Source organism: Ptychodera flava, chromosome 8 (genome assembly GCF_041260155.1).
Source record: "Ptychodera flava strain L36383 chromosome 8, AS_Pfla_20210202, whole genome shotgun sequence".
Taxonomy (NCBI): Eukaryota; Metazoa; Hemichordata; class Enteropneusta; family Ptychoderidae; genus Ptychodera; species Ptychodera flava.
In genome coordinates, this window is record NC_091935.1 from 37,382,123 (window position 1) to 37,400,454 (window position 18,332).

Sequence of the window (18,332 nt, forward strand, 5' to 3'; positions counted from 1 at the left end):
TCATCACGTGAATGATGTCGGTGAGTTTGAAAGATGAACTCTATGAAGTCAGAATTTTGATTGTAGGCACAGAGGACGTTCTATGCGGGACTACCACAGATCACGTGATATGTTTTGAGGTTATGTCGTTGGACCTAATTAGGCAATGTCACACGCATCGCCAAAAATACACCTATCTATGTAAATACCCTCATTGTTCGGCATGACAACTTGTTGTTAGAGGACGTTGCGTGCGGGAACTAGCACTGATCATGTGACATGAGTACAGCAGGTGGAGGGACTGTGCTTTGAGGTTACGGCGTCGCTGGACCTAATTAGCCAATCTTGCGAATATTTTATACATAATAATGCTTTGACAAAAATACACCTTTATAGACAATTACGTTCATTTGTTGTTCAGCACTACAATTTGTTATTCCACCACTTCTCGTCGATAACAATAAATACACCCAGAGGATGAGTCTTTGGATTTCGATGGTAATCTTCTCAGTGGTATTCGCTGATAATGTAAGTAACCAGTTATATCTTCGTTCTAACTCAGGCGGACTTACGTCTGCTTGTCAAAGCGCCTGATGCTTAACATGTGATATACCGTTTGTTCGCCAACAACATTAAGCAAAGCTAGCTTTCGAACCTTCTTTACGAGTTAACGCCGTGTTTTAGCTGAAAATTAAGATGTGCAGATGTGTATGGCACCGGCAAATAAACATTTCAAATAATTCGACATTATTTGTAGTATCTGGAATTTAACAAGCCTCAAAACAATGCACATCTTTGTGGTAGATGTGATGAATTGTTTAATTTGTGACCGAATTTCCAAAAGTTGTAGGTATAGGAACTTACACTAAAATCATGAAAGACGTCTCTGTCAAGTCATACCAACTTTCGTTTTCCCATTCCGAATTATGTACATGTTAGATGTACGCATATACACATTATAGTACACAAATTATTGTCAATCATGGCAAACGACTTTTCGTCACACTCAGGCTGCGCCATACGCATTCAAGTTCAGTATGGTCAAATCGACTCATACATCATCGAAAGTAGAATGTACTGATCACCTCAATCTAGTGCATCGTCAAGGATTCAAACACAGGATACAGCGTACACATACGGTCGTGCACATACAGACATTCAAAATGTTAACCATGGAGAACAGCAAGCAAAAACATTTCAAGAATATTACTCGGTAGGTTTGCTGTCGTATCATCCTCTTTACTCAAGGTTGTTGATAAAGCCTATTGGCAATGTCTCTACAGCATTAACAATCCTTAAAATCTGATCTCTTTCTTCATTTGCACTTAGGTCCATGGCAATCGAAGTAAGTGGAATACGGAATAGCAGAAAAAGACATACAAGTGATATATACGCGTGTGTGTATATGTATGCATATGTGTATGCATATGTATGTCTGTCTGTCTGTCTGTCTGTCTGTCTGTCTGTATGTATGTATGTATGTATGTATGTATGTATATGTATGTATGTATGTGTATGCATGTATATATATGATATGTGTGTATGTATGTATGCATGAATCCGAGGCAAAACGCGACCAAAGGTTTTCCTTTAAACTCACATTTAAATATCTTAGGAGCATAAGTTGATCTCTGCTAGTGTAATATACTTATCTACGTTGGACACAGGACTGGTAATTTTATATCAGATATTCTTCAAAAAAAGTACTGTCAGGAATAGGCTGATTCATAATTAGGTCGCGAAGTGCCAGGAATGTAACGATGAAACATTCATGAAATTATGATAAGTCTAATCGTAATATTCACGAGAATGCTTCTATAAACATTTATCAATCTAGATATCATGATAACTCCGTCTCTCGTTAGCATTGACCACGCCTAAACTCAAATAGGAAATCGCAAAATGGCAAATTGGAAATAAGGTTGCAGTAGCCAATTAACCATGGCAGGTTTGAAAGGTGAACACCACACTGCACAGAGTTACCTAACATAAGTTAAAATGGGCACTTTTCTAAGATAAATAGCATTTACGAATACGTTTTTATATGAAAATACTGACTGGCTGTAAAATATCATCCTCACAAGGGTTTTTACCAATTTCTCATAATTTCTCCAGCGTTGAAAACTTGTTCATTTCGAAAATGACCAAAAAGCGCTTCATCAAAGTGAAGAAACGTTTCAAGATTGATTATTAGCCTAATTTATATTTACTTTTTGAATAAATAAGTTGGAATATCGCTTGGCCGCAATGTGTCACGGATTTAAATAACTGTATTACTTACGAATTTGAAAGTGCTAGCGAAAGTGCTATTATATTATTATCACTGTCTTATATACCGATTGCTCACACCTTCACTTCATCTACTTTTTAATATTTAATTATTCTCATACCAGAAATTTTTCAAATTTTCTTTTTTTAAAGTACAAGCTTGCCATAATTTATCGCTAAATTTTCCAGTTGAAATGCCACATCCCTAGTGCTCATCACGTCGTTATGACTATCAAATGGAAGTGCGGGCTTCAGAATTATCAGGGCCTACATGTTTATTGTGACTAATAAGATACGATAAATAGATCAGATAGAAGAAAAAATACCCTGAATGTGCTTATATTGTGAAATACGCAAATATGTAAGCATCGACTAAACAAGACCTAGGCCTAAATGGTATCGATGCCACCATGGCATCACTGGTGTTCTTGTTTTTTACTAGTGCAATGTTTCCGTTACGTGGGGTCTGACGCTCAAGTTGCGATATCAACAGGCTGAAATGTTGCTAGTTATCGCTGAATCAACGAGTTCGCGAACTTGCTGTGGGTCAACCCATCCATCATGCTACGTTTACAATCTGTTGAAACCTGTGCTGTCTTTCAAATGAGAGGGAACTCAATTAAATAGCACAATGTCTGCGTAACAAAATATTTGGACAATAATTTAAAAGGAAAAATACAAAAATACTACGTTTTCGTTTTCTTTTCACTGGGCATAGACACTCAAAAATCTTTGTTTCTAGTGTTTAGAGCTTTAAGTAATATATAGGCAGTTACGATGAAACGAATGGACGCAATTAGACCCCCTCTTTAGTGAGAGGGGTATCCTCGTTTCGTTATAATTTTTTTCGGTGCGAGTAGCCATGTAATCACAATGGGCTTATAGACTAATTATCTTTCGATAACCTATTAATAAAAAACATAAAAAAGGCTCCTTATCCCATTTTACATTTAAATGTGAGGAAAACAGTTGGATGTGTTTTGCCACGGATTATGTAATGTATGTATAATTTTACATTATATTATATTATATTATATTATATTATATTATATTATATTATATTATATTATATTATATTATATTATATTATCTAATTTTATATTAAATAACATATGAGCAATGTACTTACTTAAAGGTTTTGGGTCAAACCATTTTCTCGGGTACTCTGCAAGTTCTACAGGTAACGATGCGTACCCTCCTGATAGAACGGCACCGTACTCACAACATTCAATACTGGCATCAATACACAGTCGCCTGTGGTCAGGTGCACGGTTACAGAGCCATGTATCGAACTACGACTGTGAATCAATACATATGATATGTTGCCTCTGCTAAGAATCTTGTCTACAGTGATGGATATATTAAAAACTGGAAAGAAACTCAGTCACACAGATAAGCATTTTGACTAGTTAAGTCATCCTCCTCTTTCTGTTAGTCTTTATTACGAAGATATTTATGTTGATTTGCGTCACTTTCATTTTATGTATTTATAAATTATTTATGATTTTTTGTTTGTTTTCTTCTCAAATTAGTGCCAGCGTTGATAGGAGTAACAGGAGATGGCGATTTGGTCGGCAGGGATGAACAGGTTGGTACGTGGAGCGAACCAGTGCCCAATAGTTGCTGCGTAACAAAAGTTGCTGTCATGACTGATGGCTCTCTAATCGGTATCGGAAAGGATAAGAAGCTATACACAAAAGAATCGTATGGCAACGGGCGTTGGGAAGGCCCTGTAGACAAGAGTTGTTGTGTTACTGATGTAGCCGTCATGCCAGACGGTACAATCGTCGGTATCAGTCATCCGCGGACGAGGTTGGTGTCGAAGGCCGATTTAGACGAGTCCTGGGTGGAGGCTCCGAACGGAATGGGAGCCGTCGGAGTAGATGTGTTCCCAGACGGCCGCATACTTGGTGTGGCGCCAGTAGGGGCAACGAAGCTCAGAGACGGACTGAACGGAAAGTGGAGCCTTGTGAAAGCTTTGGACGTGCAAGTGGATGACATCGCAGTGCAACCCAATGGGAAAGTTATTGGAATCAAGACTGGCACTTGCACACTGCACTTGCGAGATATGAACGGAACCCCTGGCAGTTGGACACCACCATTCCCAAATTCTGGGTGTGTCTCATCCATCGTAGCGGCCGGGAATATCGGTATGAACAACCCAGTTGATCTTGTGAATGTTAAATTACTCTTTGATCATAAACGCGAAAACTACAGAGACTGTAGTATTGAATACAAATGTGTCCTCCTCTATTTTGATTCATGCTTACATCTTGCAGACAATGAGAATCATCAAATAGGCAGTGCAATTGACTGTAACACAAATTTATGACATACTGTAAGTCACGGAAAGATATTTTATTTCGTTTGTTCTTTTTTATTTGTAACTTGAAGTTGAGTCGGGAGACATTTTAATCCTTACAACAACCCCAATACCGGTTGTGAAGACCGATGCCGCCGTAGTTACAACAGAAGCTCTCGTCGAAGCGACCGAAGCCTCCGTGGTAACGACTGAGACTTTGCCCGAAGAGGAGAACCCTCCCGTCGACGTCATCACCTCTCGACGGCAAGGCTCTGGTATGTTTTAAATTGAGTATCAGGAATGTGGGACATCTTGATCACATGTTTCCATACTGGTAAATTAAATGACTTTATACAGAGAGGAACGAAAAATTAACGACTCTATACTGAAAGGAATTAAACTGATTCTGGTTTACTTCCGCCATTCATTAACGTTAGGTTGTACAGCTTGAAGGCGAAGAAAACTGATTTTAAAAGCAGAATCACGTTTGTATAATTTTGGAAATCTGATTATTTCATGATTTTGATGTCTTTTCTTGTATGTGGAGGAGAACAGGATGACATGAATATAATTTTTATCTGAGCGTTTCAATTCGAACCAATTGATTGTTACTGAGGAGAATCAAAATCATGTTTGCAGATGGACTATTAACGGGACAGGAACAGCGTGTTAGAAATGCAAAATTAATTGAACAATGAATGCATGTCCGTGAGGGATTGGCAGTCAATTCTTTCTGAAGTCTGCAGACCTTAATTCGGCGATGCGAAATCCGACGTCACTCAGGCAGTTTTCTTAATTTCCGAAAGGTGGGCTTCTTTTAGCTGGACGTAGGGGAAACCCAATGATTTTAATTTACAAAAGAAATTGCCCAGAGATTTCGCCTCGTACAGTTTACAAAAGTCTGTAATCAAGGAGCAGCCTTCGACTGGTTGGATTCGTTTTATCCCCCTCCCCGGTTTGCCAGTCATTTCAAACGCAAACTAGACAACGGAATCATTTTATGCACTGCCAATCTATGTTATCCACACATTTATTTATAATCCATTCACATGATCATTTACTGATTTCAGGACACGCCGACTGCAAAGGCTTGGGCGCGGGTTTTTACCCGTTCGCATCGGACTGTCACAAGTTTTTGGAATGCAACGGACGTGACGTAGTGGGACAGGTTTACTCGTGTCCGACTCCCCTCCTCTTCAGCAGAACCGTACGTCTCTGCAGCCCTCCAGACGAAGTCCCTGACTGCCAGTAGACCGCACGACGTTCTATAATATATATGTTTGCAATGATTATACCGGATTTTGCTATTTCGTGTATGCTGTATCACCAATATGATAACAGATTTCAGAAAGTCCAAGATAAACACGGCAGCGAATGCTTATAACTAACATGATGCATTTTGAGATAGAGAATTATTATTCAATAAAATATCACTGAGAATAATGAATGCAAATCCATACTATCGATAATCAGTGTTGCATCCGAACTTAAGTCAGAAACACCTTGACCTTAGGGAAAATATTCTTTTAGCCATGCTCTAACAATTTTGTTTCACATGAATATCGATGTAAGTCAAGTCAAGAAATTACTTATTCCAACTAAGTACTCAAGTTTTCCCTTTATTAATGTGGAAATTCAAAAGAGTTACATTTTACGTAAATATTTGCTTGTATAGCCTGAAAATTTTGTCTTGGAAGTGATGTTGTACATGCTGGACCTGACAATATTATCTACAAGCATGCAGGTTTTGCAATCCATGACATTTCGCGGCCAAATGATTTATCTAGTTAAAACTAGTATATTGACATATCGGTACTTCGTCAACAACCTAATTTCCTATTTGATCTTTACACTTGCATTTTCGGTCAGTCCCTATCGATCGACGACCGACGTATTGGACATTCTTTATCGTCATGTGCACCTTTTTGCGAACGATCTCCATCAATCTAACTTTTTAGAATTTGCAGCATGTACAGTACACTATGCAGCCATTCCGTTGTTTGAAAATACAACCTAATAGTTTTTATTTAAATTAATCTTGGAAATTTGATTGTTCTGTCACATGTTGAGGAACGTTCAATTATAACTGTTGCAATTGACTAAATGCTCGATATTGCAATCAGTTTCCCTTGAAAATAACCATTACTGCGGAAGTAAAGGCTCCCAAAACATTACCGCTGGCAATTTTATTTGAATTAGATAAATATGAAGGATTTCATCATCATTATTGGCATGTCGGAAACCTTCCGTCTCTGCATTGTACATATGTTAGTCATACTACTTTTCGAAGACGACAAACACCATAATTAACGTATCGCCACTGAAATTTGCCACTCCCACTTGGTCAAATCCCTCTTCGGATCTCTGCTACCATATCATCTGCCTTGATTGACACGATGCCGTTCCCTTGGGAACGCGCTACCTTCATGAGTAAGGACAATTGCAAAATGATCAATGTACATTCAGAGTTTGGGGGGGGGGAGAAGGATGCCAGACGCAAGGCATCACGGTATTACTTGGACAAAATTAATTAGCCCTCATATCAAATTTAATCCTGCGAGATTTACATCACGACTTTCACAGTCGTTCCCTTTATTCTTCCACAGTAAATTTATATGGCCAACACTTGTAAATAACCAAAATCTACGTTTCGAATGACGACTGAACGAACGCAGATGACTGTTTGCTCAGACAGACAATAGTGCGCGCCTAAAATTAGTATGGAACAGCACTGTGCAGCATTCTGTTAGCAAGACAAAATGAATAAATCAGGTGTTTCTGTGTATAATGCTAAACCTTAGGGTGTACCAAACAAGAAATCTGTGCGTGTCGAACGACGAAACTTCACAGTCAAATAATAAGCGCTGAAAAGTTCGTTTAATAAGCAAATCGCTGATTGGCTGAAACTGCCAATACTGTTATATCATAGTATCTTCAATGCACACAGCAAGTTTTGTCAACTTTGACGGAGTCAATCAAGATATATATCCCTCATTGGGAAAATCATTAGATATGCAAATTAGTAATAAGCTGATCTCAAAATACATAACAACTTTCAGTAACATTATATCATACTATCATTGATGTACATAACAAGTTTCGCCAACTTTAGTGGAATCAATCCGGATTATCAATAATTAGCAATTAACATTCATGTTACTCTTTTAATATCTTTCACGCCTGGTATATCCTGGTGTGATAAACCCGAGTAGCAAATCTCATCATCAATGTATATCTGTTTTTTTCCTAAAATCATTGATTATGCAAATAAGCAAAAAATTTGCAAGCTACACCTACCAAACTAATCAGATCTTTCCACTTCTAATTAGAATCTACATAGCGGATTAAATTCCAATCGTATTAGTCTTTCTTGAGATATCACAGCAACTGAGAGAGAGAGAGAGAGAGAGAGAGAGAGAGAGAGAGAGAGAGAGAGAGAGAGAGAGAGAGAGAGAGAGAGAGAGAGAGAGAGAGAGAGAGAGAGAGAGAGAGAGAGAGAAATCCAGACATCGGTGCGACATCAGCTCACTTGTGGGGGCTAATCAAATAGTTATCATTCCAGATCACACGTACGACCTTTACAAGCCTGTAACTAGCTTAGTCTAGCAGTATTATTGCCTTCCATAATCCACCCAGATTCATTAAGGTAGTTCGGGCCTAAATTCCCTCGAGCAAACTTTCAACCATTCTCTTCTAAAACCAAGAATAAAAAATGGAGGTCACTGTACAAGATTTGATAACAGAGATTGAAACAAATTACAAAACATTTACTGATATTTGAAGTTCAGAATGGCCGTCATCCCTGTGTTATCTCTAAGGGGAAAATGAAATTCCCGATTTTCGTAAAACTAAGCCGGTGATAACTTCACTAATCAAAGATCTTCAAAATAAACCCCCACAAGTGATAAACCAAACCAGAATTGTTTAAGTTTGTGAGTCCGAATGTCTGTCCTTTGGGCGCATTCTACCTTAAAAAGGAGGTTACAACTCAATCTTCAAAACTGTAGTCGAACGACTTTTCGTTCGTCAGTCTATTCATACTGTAGACTTGACACAAGTGTTTGGATAAACAATAACTTGGTGAATGCAATGTAGTAGAGAAATTAAGGCTGTTTTTCTGACCGCAAGGTTGCGGCGTTATCGCTGGCCACTGAACAACGAGTCTAGTTGATTCTCACCAGTGAATTTATTCTCACCATGAAAATCACCATTCTCACAGTGCTTGGTAAGAATGTCCATTCTCACCAAGGAGTGAATTTCTCACTGCAGTGAGAATCATGACAAGAGATTCTCACCAATTGCGAGAAAGCGTCACTTTCTCGCTCCAGTCTCGCAATTTTTCCTATAGTGTAGAAAAATAGACAGTGACAAACCTCTATCAATCAATTTGCGAAATATTGTCCAGTGATTCACTTTATCGAAGGCTTTTGTCTCATCAAGAAAACAAAGGAAAACAGGGGTATTATGACGCTTATAAAAATCAATTATATCTTTTAAAGAAAACACACACATATCAGTTGAGTGACTTTCTTGAAAACCAAATTGATGATCACTTGTGTACAGTAGACTATCACACTTATCAAGAATGAATAATTCATACATCTTAGAAATGGCAGTGGCAATAGCAATAGGGCGATAATTCCCAGAATTGGTAACATCACCATTTTTATTCTTTACAAGTGGAACCAAGGTGGTATCTATCATGCGAGATGGCAAATAATCATGAATATGCAGTAAACATTACTGAGAGAAGAACACGCAGGCGGGAATGCGCAAACTTTTGATGCTCAGCTGTAATGCCATCTGGACCGGCCAGCAGATTTAACACTGGCCAATTTTGCAATTGAATTTCTAATGGCAGTTAAGTTGAGTGACAATCATATCATCATCGAATAAAAGAATCGAAATAATATCTTTCACAAAACACTCATTATTGTTGTTGGTGACAGAGGAAAGCAGACTTGCAAAATGGTCACGTCACAAATTTGCAATGTCATGTTGCCCATTACAGCCATCAATTGTTGATGATAAAGGTGTCTTCTTTTTACTTTGAACACGCTTCCAAAACTGCTTGTTATTATTGTTACAGAGGTTGTCCGCTGAGGCGTTAGCTCTCAATTGAGATTCACTTTTTTTACAGATCTTAAAAATATACTTAAACTTAGCACGTGATGTCTTCGTGAGATCAAAAATAGGACCTTGTCTGGGACTGCTAGAGTCCCGCCACAACAGGAAAGCATCACGAGCAACGGCATGATAATCTTTAACATGTTGATTCCAACCTGGAATTGATTTAGCCCCATTATTAAACTGGATATTAGAAGGAATGCTTTGCAAACCAGCATCCTTCAAAGCTTCAACAATATCATCATACATCAGCTTTCGAACCTTCTTTACGAGTTAACGCCGTGTTTTAGCTGAAAATTAAGATGTGCAGATGTGTATGGCACCGGCAAATAAACATTTCAAATAATTCGACATTATTTGTAGTATCTGGAATTTAACAAGCCTCAAAACAATGCACATCTTTGTGGTAGATGTGATGAATTGTTTAATTTGTGACCGAATTTCCAAAAGTTGTAGGTATAGGAACTTACACTAAAATCATGAAAGACGTCTCTGTCAAGTCATACCAACTTTCGTTTTCCCATTCCGAATTATGTACATGTTAGATGTACGCATATACACATTATAGTACACAAATTATTGTCAATCATGGCAAACGACTTTTCGTCACACTCAGGCTGCGCCATACGCATTCAAGTTCAGTATGGTCAAATCGACTCATACATCATCGAAAGTAGAATGTACTGATCACCTCAATCTAGTGCATCGTCAAGGATTCAAACACAGGATACAGCGTACACATACGGTCGTGCACATACAGACATTCAAAATGTTAACCATGGAGAACAGCAAGCAAAAACATTTCAAGAATATTACTCGGTAGGTTTGCTGTCGTATCATCCTCTTTACTCAAGGTTGTTGATAAAGCCTATTGGCAATGTCTCTACAGCATTAACAATCCTTAAAATCTGATCTCTTTCTTCATTTGCACTTAGGTCCATGGCAATCGAAGTAAGTGGAATACGGAATAGCAGAAAAAGACATACAAGTGATATATACGCGTGTGTGTATATGTATGCATATGTGTATGCATATGTCTGTCTGTCTGTCTGTCTGTCTGTCTGTCTGTCTGTCTGTCTGTCTGTCTGTATGTATGTATGTATGTATGTATGTATGTATATGTATGTATGTATGTATGTGTATGCATGTATATATATGATATGTGTGTATGTATGTATGCATGAATCCGAGGCAAAACGCGACCAAAGGTTTTCCTTTAAACTCACATTTAAATATCTTAGGAGCATAAGTTGATCTCTGCTAGTGTAATATACTTATCTACGTTGGACACAGGACTGGTAATTTTATATCAGATATTCTTCAAAAAAAGTACTGTCAGGAATAGGCTGATTCATAATTAGGTCGCGAAGTGCCAGGAATGTAACGATGAAACATTCATGAAATTATGATAAGTCTAATCGTAATATTCACGAGAATGCTTCTATAAACATTTATCAATCTAGATATCATGATAACTCCGTCTCTCGTTAGCATTGACCACGCCTAAACTCAAATAGGAAATCGCAAAATGGCAAATTGGAAATAAGGTTGCAGTAGCCAATAACCATGGCAGGTTTGAAAGGTGAACACCACACTGCACAGAGTTACCTAACATAAGTTAAAATGGGCACTTTTCTAAGATAAATAGCATTTACGAATACGTTTTTATATGAAAATACTGACTGGCTGTAAAATATCATCCTCACAAGGGTTTTTACCAATTTCTCATAATTTCTCCAGCGTTGAAAACTTGTTCATTTCGAAAATGACCAAAAAGCGCTTCATCAAAGTGAAGAAACGTTTCAAGATTGATTATTAGCCTAATTTATATTTACTTTTTGAATAAATAAGTTGGAATATCGCTTGGCCGCAATGTGTCACGGATTTAAATAACTGTATTACTTACGAATTTGAAAGTGCTAGCGAAAGTGCTATTATATTATTATCACTGTCTTATATACCGATTGCTCACACCTTCACTTCATCTATTTTTTAATATTTAATTATTCTCATACAAGAAATTTTTCGAATTTTCTTTTTTTAAAGTACAAGCTTATTTCTTGGATCAAATGCCATAATTTATCGCTAAATTTTCCAGTTGAAATGCCACATCCCTAGTGCTCATCACGTCGTTATGACTATCAAATGGAAGTGCGGGCTTCAGAATTATCAGGGCCTACATGTTTATTGTGACTAATAAGATACGATAAATAGATCAGATAGAAGAAAAAATACCCTGAATGTGCTAATATTGTGAAATACGCAAATATGTAAGCATCGACTAAACAAGACCTAGGCCTAAATGGTATCGATGCCACCATGGCATCACTGGTGTTCTTGTTTTTTACTAGTGCAATGTTTCCGTTACGTGGGGTCTGACGCTCAAGTTGCGATATCAACAGGCTGAAATGTTGCTAGTTATCGCTGAATCAACGAGTTCGCGAACTTGCTGTGGGTCAACCCATCCATCATGCTACGTTTACAATCTGTTGAAACCTGTGCTGTCTTTCAAATGAGAGGGAACTCAATTAAATAGCACAATGTCTGCGTAACAAAATATTTGGACAATAATTTAAAAGGAAAAATACAAAAATACCACGTTTCGTTTTCTTTTCACTGGGCATAGACACTCAAAAATCTTTGTTTCTAGTGTTTAGAGCTTTAAGTAATATATAGGCAGTTACGATGAAACGAATGGACGCAATTAGACCCCCTCTTTAGTGAGAGGGGTATCCTCGTTTCGTTATAATTTTTTTCGGTGCGAGTAGCCATGTAATCACAATGGGCTTATAGACTAATTATCTTTCGATAACCTATTAATAAAAAACATAAAAAAGGCTCCTTATCCCATTTTACATTTAAATGTGAGGAAAACAGTTGGATGTGTTTTGCCACGGATTATGTAATGTATGTATAATTTTACATTATATTATATTATATTATATTATATTATATTATATTATATTATATTATATTATATTATATTATATTATATTATATTATATTATATTATATTATATTATATTATATTATATTATATTATATAATATTATATTATATTATATTATATTATATTATATTATATTATATTATATTATATTATATTATATTATATTATATTATATTATATTATATTATATTATATTATATTATATTATCTAATTTTATATTAAATAACATATGAGCAATGTACTTACTTAAAGGTTTTGGGTCAAACCATTTTCTCGGGTACTCTGCAAGTTCTACAGGTAACGATGCGTACCCTCCTGATAGAACGGCACCGTACTCACAACATTCAATACTGGCATCAATACACAGTCGCCTGTGGTTAGGTGCACGGTTACAGAGCCATGTATCGAACTACGACTGTGAATCAATACATATGATATGTTGCCTCTGCTAAGAATCTTGTCTACAGTGATGGATATATTAAAAACTGGAAAGAAACTCAGTCACACAGATAAGCATTTTGACTTGTAAAGTCCTCCTCCTCTTTCTGTTAGTCTTTATTACGAAGATATTTGTGTTGATTTGCGTCACTTTCATTTTATGTATTTATAAATTATTTATGATTTTTTGTTTGTTTTCTTCTCAAATTAGTGCCAGCGTTGATAGGAGTAACAGGAGATGGCGATTTGGTCGGCAGGGATGAACAGGACGGTACGTGGAGCGAGCCAGTGCCCAATAGTTGCTGCGTAACAAAAGTTGCTGTCATGACTGATGGATCTCTAATCGGTATCGGAAAGGATAAGAAGCTATACACAAAAGAATCGTATGGCAACGGGCGTTGGGAAGGCCCTGTAGACAAGAGTTGTTGTGTTACTGATGTAGCCGTCATGCCAGACGGTACAATCGTCGGTATCAGTCATCCGCGGACGAGGTTGGTGTCGAAGGCCGATTTAGACGAGTCCTGGGTGGAGGCTCCGAACGGAATGGGAGCCGTCGGAGTAGATGTGTTCCCAGACGGCCGCATACTTGGTGTGGCGCCAGTAGGGGCAACGAAGCTCAGAGACGGACTGAACGGAAAGTGGAGCCTTGTGAAAGCTTTGGACGTGCAAGTGGATGACATCGCAGTGCAACCCAATGGGAAAGTTATTGGAATCAAGACTGGCACTTGCACACTGCACTTGCGAGATATGAACGGAACCCCTGGCAGTTGGACACCACCATTCCCAAATTCTGGGTGTGTCTCATCCATCGTAGCGACCGGGAATATCGGTATGAACAACTACCCAGTTGATCTTGTGAATATTAAATTAATTTTTGATCATAAACGCGAAAACTACAGAGACTGTAGTATTTAATACAAATGTGTCCTCCTCGATTTTGATTCATGCTTACATCTTGCTTACAATGAGAATCATCAAATAGGCAGTGCAATGGGACTGTAACGCACATTTATGACATGCTGCATGTCACGGGAAGATATTTTATTTCGTTTTTTCTTTTTTTTTTTGTATCTTGAAGTCGAGTCAGGAGACATTTTAATCCTTACAACAACCCCAATACCGGTTGTGAAGACCGATGCCGCCGTAGTTACAACAGAAGCTCTCGTCGAAGCGACCGAAGCCTCCGTGGTAACGACTGAGACTTTGCCCGAAGAGAAGAACCCTCCCGTCGACGTCATCACCTCTCGACGGCAAGGCTCTGGTATGTTTGAAAATTGAGTATCAGGAATGTGGGACACCTTGATCACATGTTTCCATACTGGTAAATTAAACGAATTTATACAGAGAGGAACGAAAAATTAACGACTCTATACTGAAAGGAATTAAACTGATTCTGGTTTACTTCCACCATTCATTAACGTTAGGTTGTACAGCTTGAAGGCGAAGAAAACTGATTTTAAAAGCAGAATTACGTTTGTATCATTTTAAAAATCTAACCATTTCACAATTTTGATGTCTTATCTTGTATGTGGAGGAGAACACGATGACATGAATGTAATTTTTATCTGAGTGTTTCAATTTGAACCAATTGATTGTTACTGAGGAGAATCAAAATCATGTTTGCAGATGGACTATTAACGGGACAGGAACACCGTGTTAGAAATGCAAAATTAATTGAACCATGAATGCATGCCGGTGAGGGATGGGCAGTTAGTTCTTTCTGAAGTCTGCAGACCTTTATTTGGCGATGCGATATCCGACGTCAGTCCGGCAGTTTTCTTTATTTTCCGAAAGGTGGGCTTCTTTTAGCTGGACCTAGGGGAAACCTAATGATTTTAATTTACAAAAGAAATTACCCAGAGACTTCGCCTCGTACAGTTTACAAAAGTCTGTAAATCAAGGACCGGCCTTCGACTGGTTGGATTCGTTTTATCCCCCCCCCCCCCCGTTTGCCAATAATTTCAAACGAAACCAGACAACGGAATCATTCTGTACACTGCCAATCTATGTTATCCACACATTTATTTATAATCAATTCACATGATCATTTACTGATTTCAGGACACACCGACTGCAAAGGCTTGGGCGCGGGTTTTTACCCGTTCGCATCGGACTGTCGCAAGTTTTTGGAATGCAACGGACGTGATGTTCTGGGACAGGTTTACTCGTGTCCGACTCCCCTCCTGTTCAGCAGAACCGTACGTCTCTGCAGCCCTCCAGACGCAGTCCCTGACTGCCAGTAGACCACATGACGTTCTATAATATATAGTGTTTGCAATGATTATACCGGATTTTGCGATTTCGTGTATGCTGTATCACCAATAACAGATTTCAGAAAGTCCAAGATAAACACGGCAGCGAATGCTTATAACTAACATGATGTATTTTGAGATTGAGAATTATTATTCAATAAAATATCACTGAGAATAATGAATGCAAATCCATACTATCGATAATCAGTGTTGCATGTAAACTTAACTCAGAAACACCTTGACCTTTATGGAAAATATTCTTTTGGCCATGCTCTAACAATTTTGTTTCACATGAATATCGATGTAAGTCAAGTCAAGAAATTACTTATTTCAACTAAGTACTCAACAAGTTTTCCCTTTATTAATGTGGAAATTCAAAAGAGTTACATTTTACGTAAATATTTGCTTGTATAGCCTGAACATTTTGTCTTGGAAGTGATGTTGTACATGCTGGACCTGACAATATTATCTACAAGCATGCAGGTTTTGCAATCCATGACATTTCGCGGCCAAATGATTTATCTAGTTAAAACCAGTATATTGACATATCGGTACTTCGTCAACAACATAATTTCCTATTTGATTTTTACACTTGCATTTTCGGTCAGTCCCTATCGATCGACGACCGACGTATTGGACATTCTTTATCGTCATGTGCACCTTTTTGCGAACGATCTCCATCAATCTAACTTTTTAGAATTTACAGCATGTACAGTACACTATGCAGCCATTCCGTTGTTTGAAAATACAACCTAATAATTTGTATTTAAATTAATCTTGGAAATTTTATTGTTCTGTCACATGTTGAGGAATGTTCAATTATAACTGTTGCAATTGACTAAATGCTCGATATTGCAATCAGTTTCCCTTGAAAATAACCATTACTGCGGAAGTAAAGGCTCCCAAAACATTACAGCTGGCAATTTTATTTAAATTAGATAAATATTAAGGATTTCATCATCATTATTGGCATGTCGGAAACTTTTCGTCTCGGCATTGTACATATGTTAGTCATACTACTTTCCGAAGACGACAAACACCATAACTAACGTATCGCCACTGAAATTTGCCACTCCCACTTGGTCAAATCCCTCTTCGGATCTCTGCTACCATATCATCTGCCTTGATCGACACGATGCCGTTCCCTTGGGAACGCGCTACCTTCATGAGTAAGGACAATTGTAAAATGATCAATGTACATTCAGAGTTGGGGGGAGGAGAAGGATGCCAGACGCAAGGCATCACGGTATTACTTGGACAAAATTAATTAGCCCTCATATTATGACTGATCAAATTCAATCCTGCGAGAGAGCTGATTTACATCACGACTTTCACAGTCGTTCCCTTTATTCTTCCACACTAAATTTATATGGCCAACACTTGAAAATAACCAAAAATTTACGTTTCGAATGACGACCGAACGAACGCAGATGACCGTTTGCTCAGACAGACACTTAATACCGTTATTGGTAATAGTGCGCGCCTAAAAATAGTATGAAACTGCACTGTGCAGCATTCTGTTAGCAAGACAAAATGAATAAATCAGGTGTTTCTGTGTATAATGCTAAACCTTAGGGTGTACCAAACAAGAAATCTGTGCGTGTCGAACGACGAAACTTCACAGTCAAATAACAAGCGCTGAAAAGTTCGTTTAATAAGCAAATTGCTGATTGGCTGAAACTGCCAATACTGTTATATCATAGTATCTTCAATGCACACAGCAAGTTTTGTCAACTTTGATGGAGTCAATCCAGATATAGATTACTCATTGGAAAAAATCATTAGATATGCAAATTAGTAATTAGCTGATCTCAAAATACATAACAACTTTCAGTAACATTATATCATACTATCATTGATGTACATAACAAGTTTCGCCAACTTTAGTAGAATCAATCCAGATTATTAATAATTAGGAAAGTTCATTGAAAATGCAAATTAGCAATTAACATTCATGTTACTCTTTTAATATCTTTCACGCCTGGTATATCCTAGTGTGATCAACCCGAGTAGCAAATCTCATCATCAATGTATATCTGTTTTTTTTTCCTAAAATCATTGATTATGCAAATAAGCAAAAAATTTGCAAGCTACACCTACCAAACTAATCAGATCTTTCCACTTCTAATTAGAGTCTACATAGCGGATTAAATTCCAATCGTATTAGTCTTTCTTGAGATATCACAACAACTGAGAGAGAGAGAGAGAGAGGAGAGAGAGAGAGAGAGAGAGAGAGAGAGAGAGAGAGAGAGAGAGAGAGAGGAGAGGAGGGAGAGAGGGGGAGAGAGAGAGAGAGAGAGGGAGAGAGAGAGAGAGAAATCCAGACATCGGTGCGACATCAGCTCACGTGTGGGGGCTAATCAAATAGTTATCATTCCAGATCCCACGCACGGCCTTTACAAGCCTGTAGCTAGCTTAGTCTAGCAGTGTTATTGCCTTCCCTAATCCACCCAGATTCATTAAGGTAGTTCGGGCCTAAATTTCCTCGAGCAAACTTTCAACCATTCTCTTCTAAAATCAAGAATAAAAAATGGAGGTCACTGTACAAGATTTGATAACAGAGATTGAAACAAATTACAAAACATTTACCGATATTTGAAATTCAGAATGGCCGTCATCCCTGTGTTATCTCTAAGGGGAAAATGAAATTCCCGATTTTCATAAAACTAAGCCGGTGATAACTTCATTACTCAAAGATCTTCAAAATAAACCCCCACAAGTGATAAACCAAACCAGAATTGTTTAAGTTTGTGAGTCCGAATGTCTGTCCTTTGGGCGCATTCTACCGTAAAAAGGAGGTTACAACTAAATCTTCAAAACTGTAGTCGAACGACTTTTCGTTCGTCAGTCTATTCATACTGTAGACTTGACACAAGTGTTTGGATAAACAATAACTTGGTGAATGCAATGTAGTAGAGAAATTAAGGCTGTTTTTCTGACCGCAAGGTTGCGGCGTTAAAGTTACCACTGAACAACGAGTCTAGTTGATCCTCACCGGTGAATTTATTCTCACCA

General features: G+C 37.8%; 2 protein-coding genes across 2 annotated transcripts; both read left to right on the plus strand.

The window, feature by feature from the left end:
- The first annotated feature begins 238 nt into the window (after window positions 1-238).
- LOC139137969 (uncharacterized) lies at window positions 239-6,585 on the plus strand. Its single transcript, XM_070706200.1, has 5 exons — window positions 239-507; window positions 1,309-1,324; window positions 3,780-4,397; window positions 4,642-4,824; window positions 5,620-6,585. Exons 1-5 carry the CDS (start codon window positions 457-459, stop codon window positions 5,799-5,801), a joined length of 1,050 nt encoding a protein of 349 aa, XP_070562301.1. The 5' UTR covers window positions 239-456; the 3' UTR covers window positions 5,802-6,585.
- A 4,018-nt stretch (window positions 6,586-10,603) lies between these two features.
- Window positions 10,604-15,350, plus strand: LOC139137970 (uncharacterized). The gene is made up of 4 exons (XM_070706201.1): window positions 10,604-10,627; window positions 13,277-13,894; window positions 14,144-14,326; window positions 15,127-15,350. Coding segments are annotated over exons 1-4 (984 nt in total). The 5' UTR covers window positions 10,604-10,626; the 3' UTR covers window positions 15,309-15,350.
- The last annotated feature ends 2,982 nt before the right edge of the window (window positions 15,351-18,332 follow it).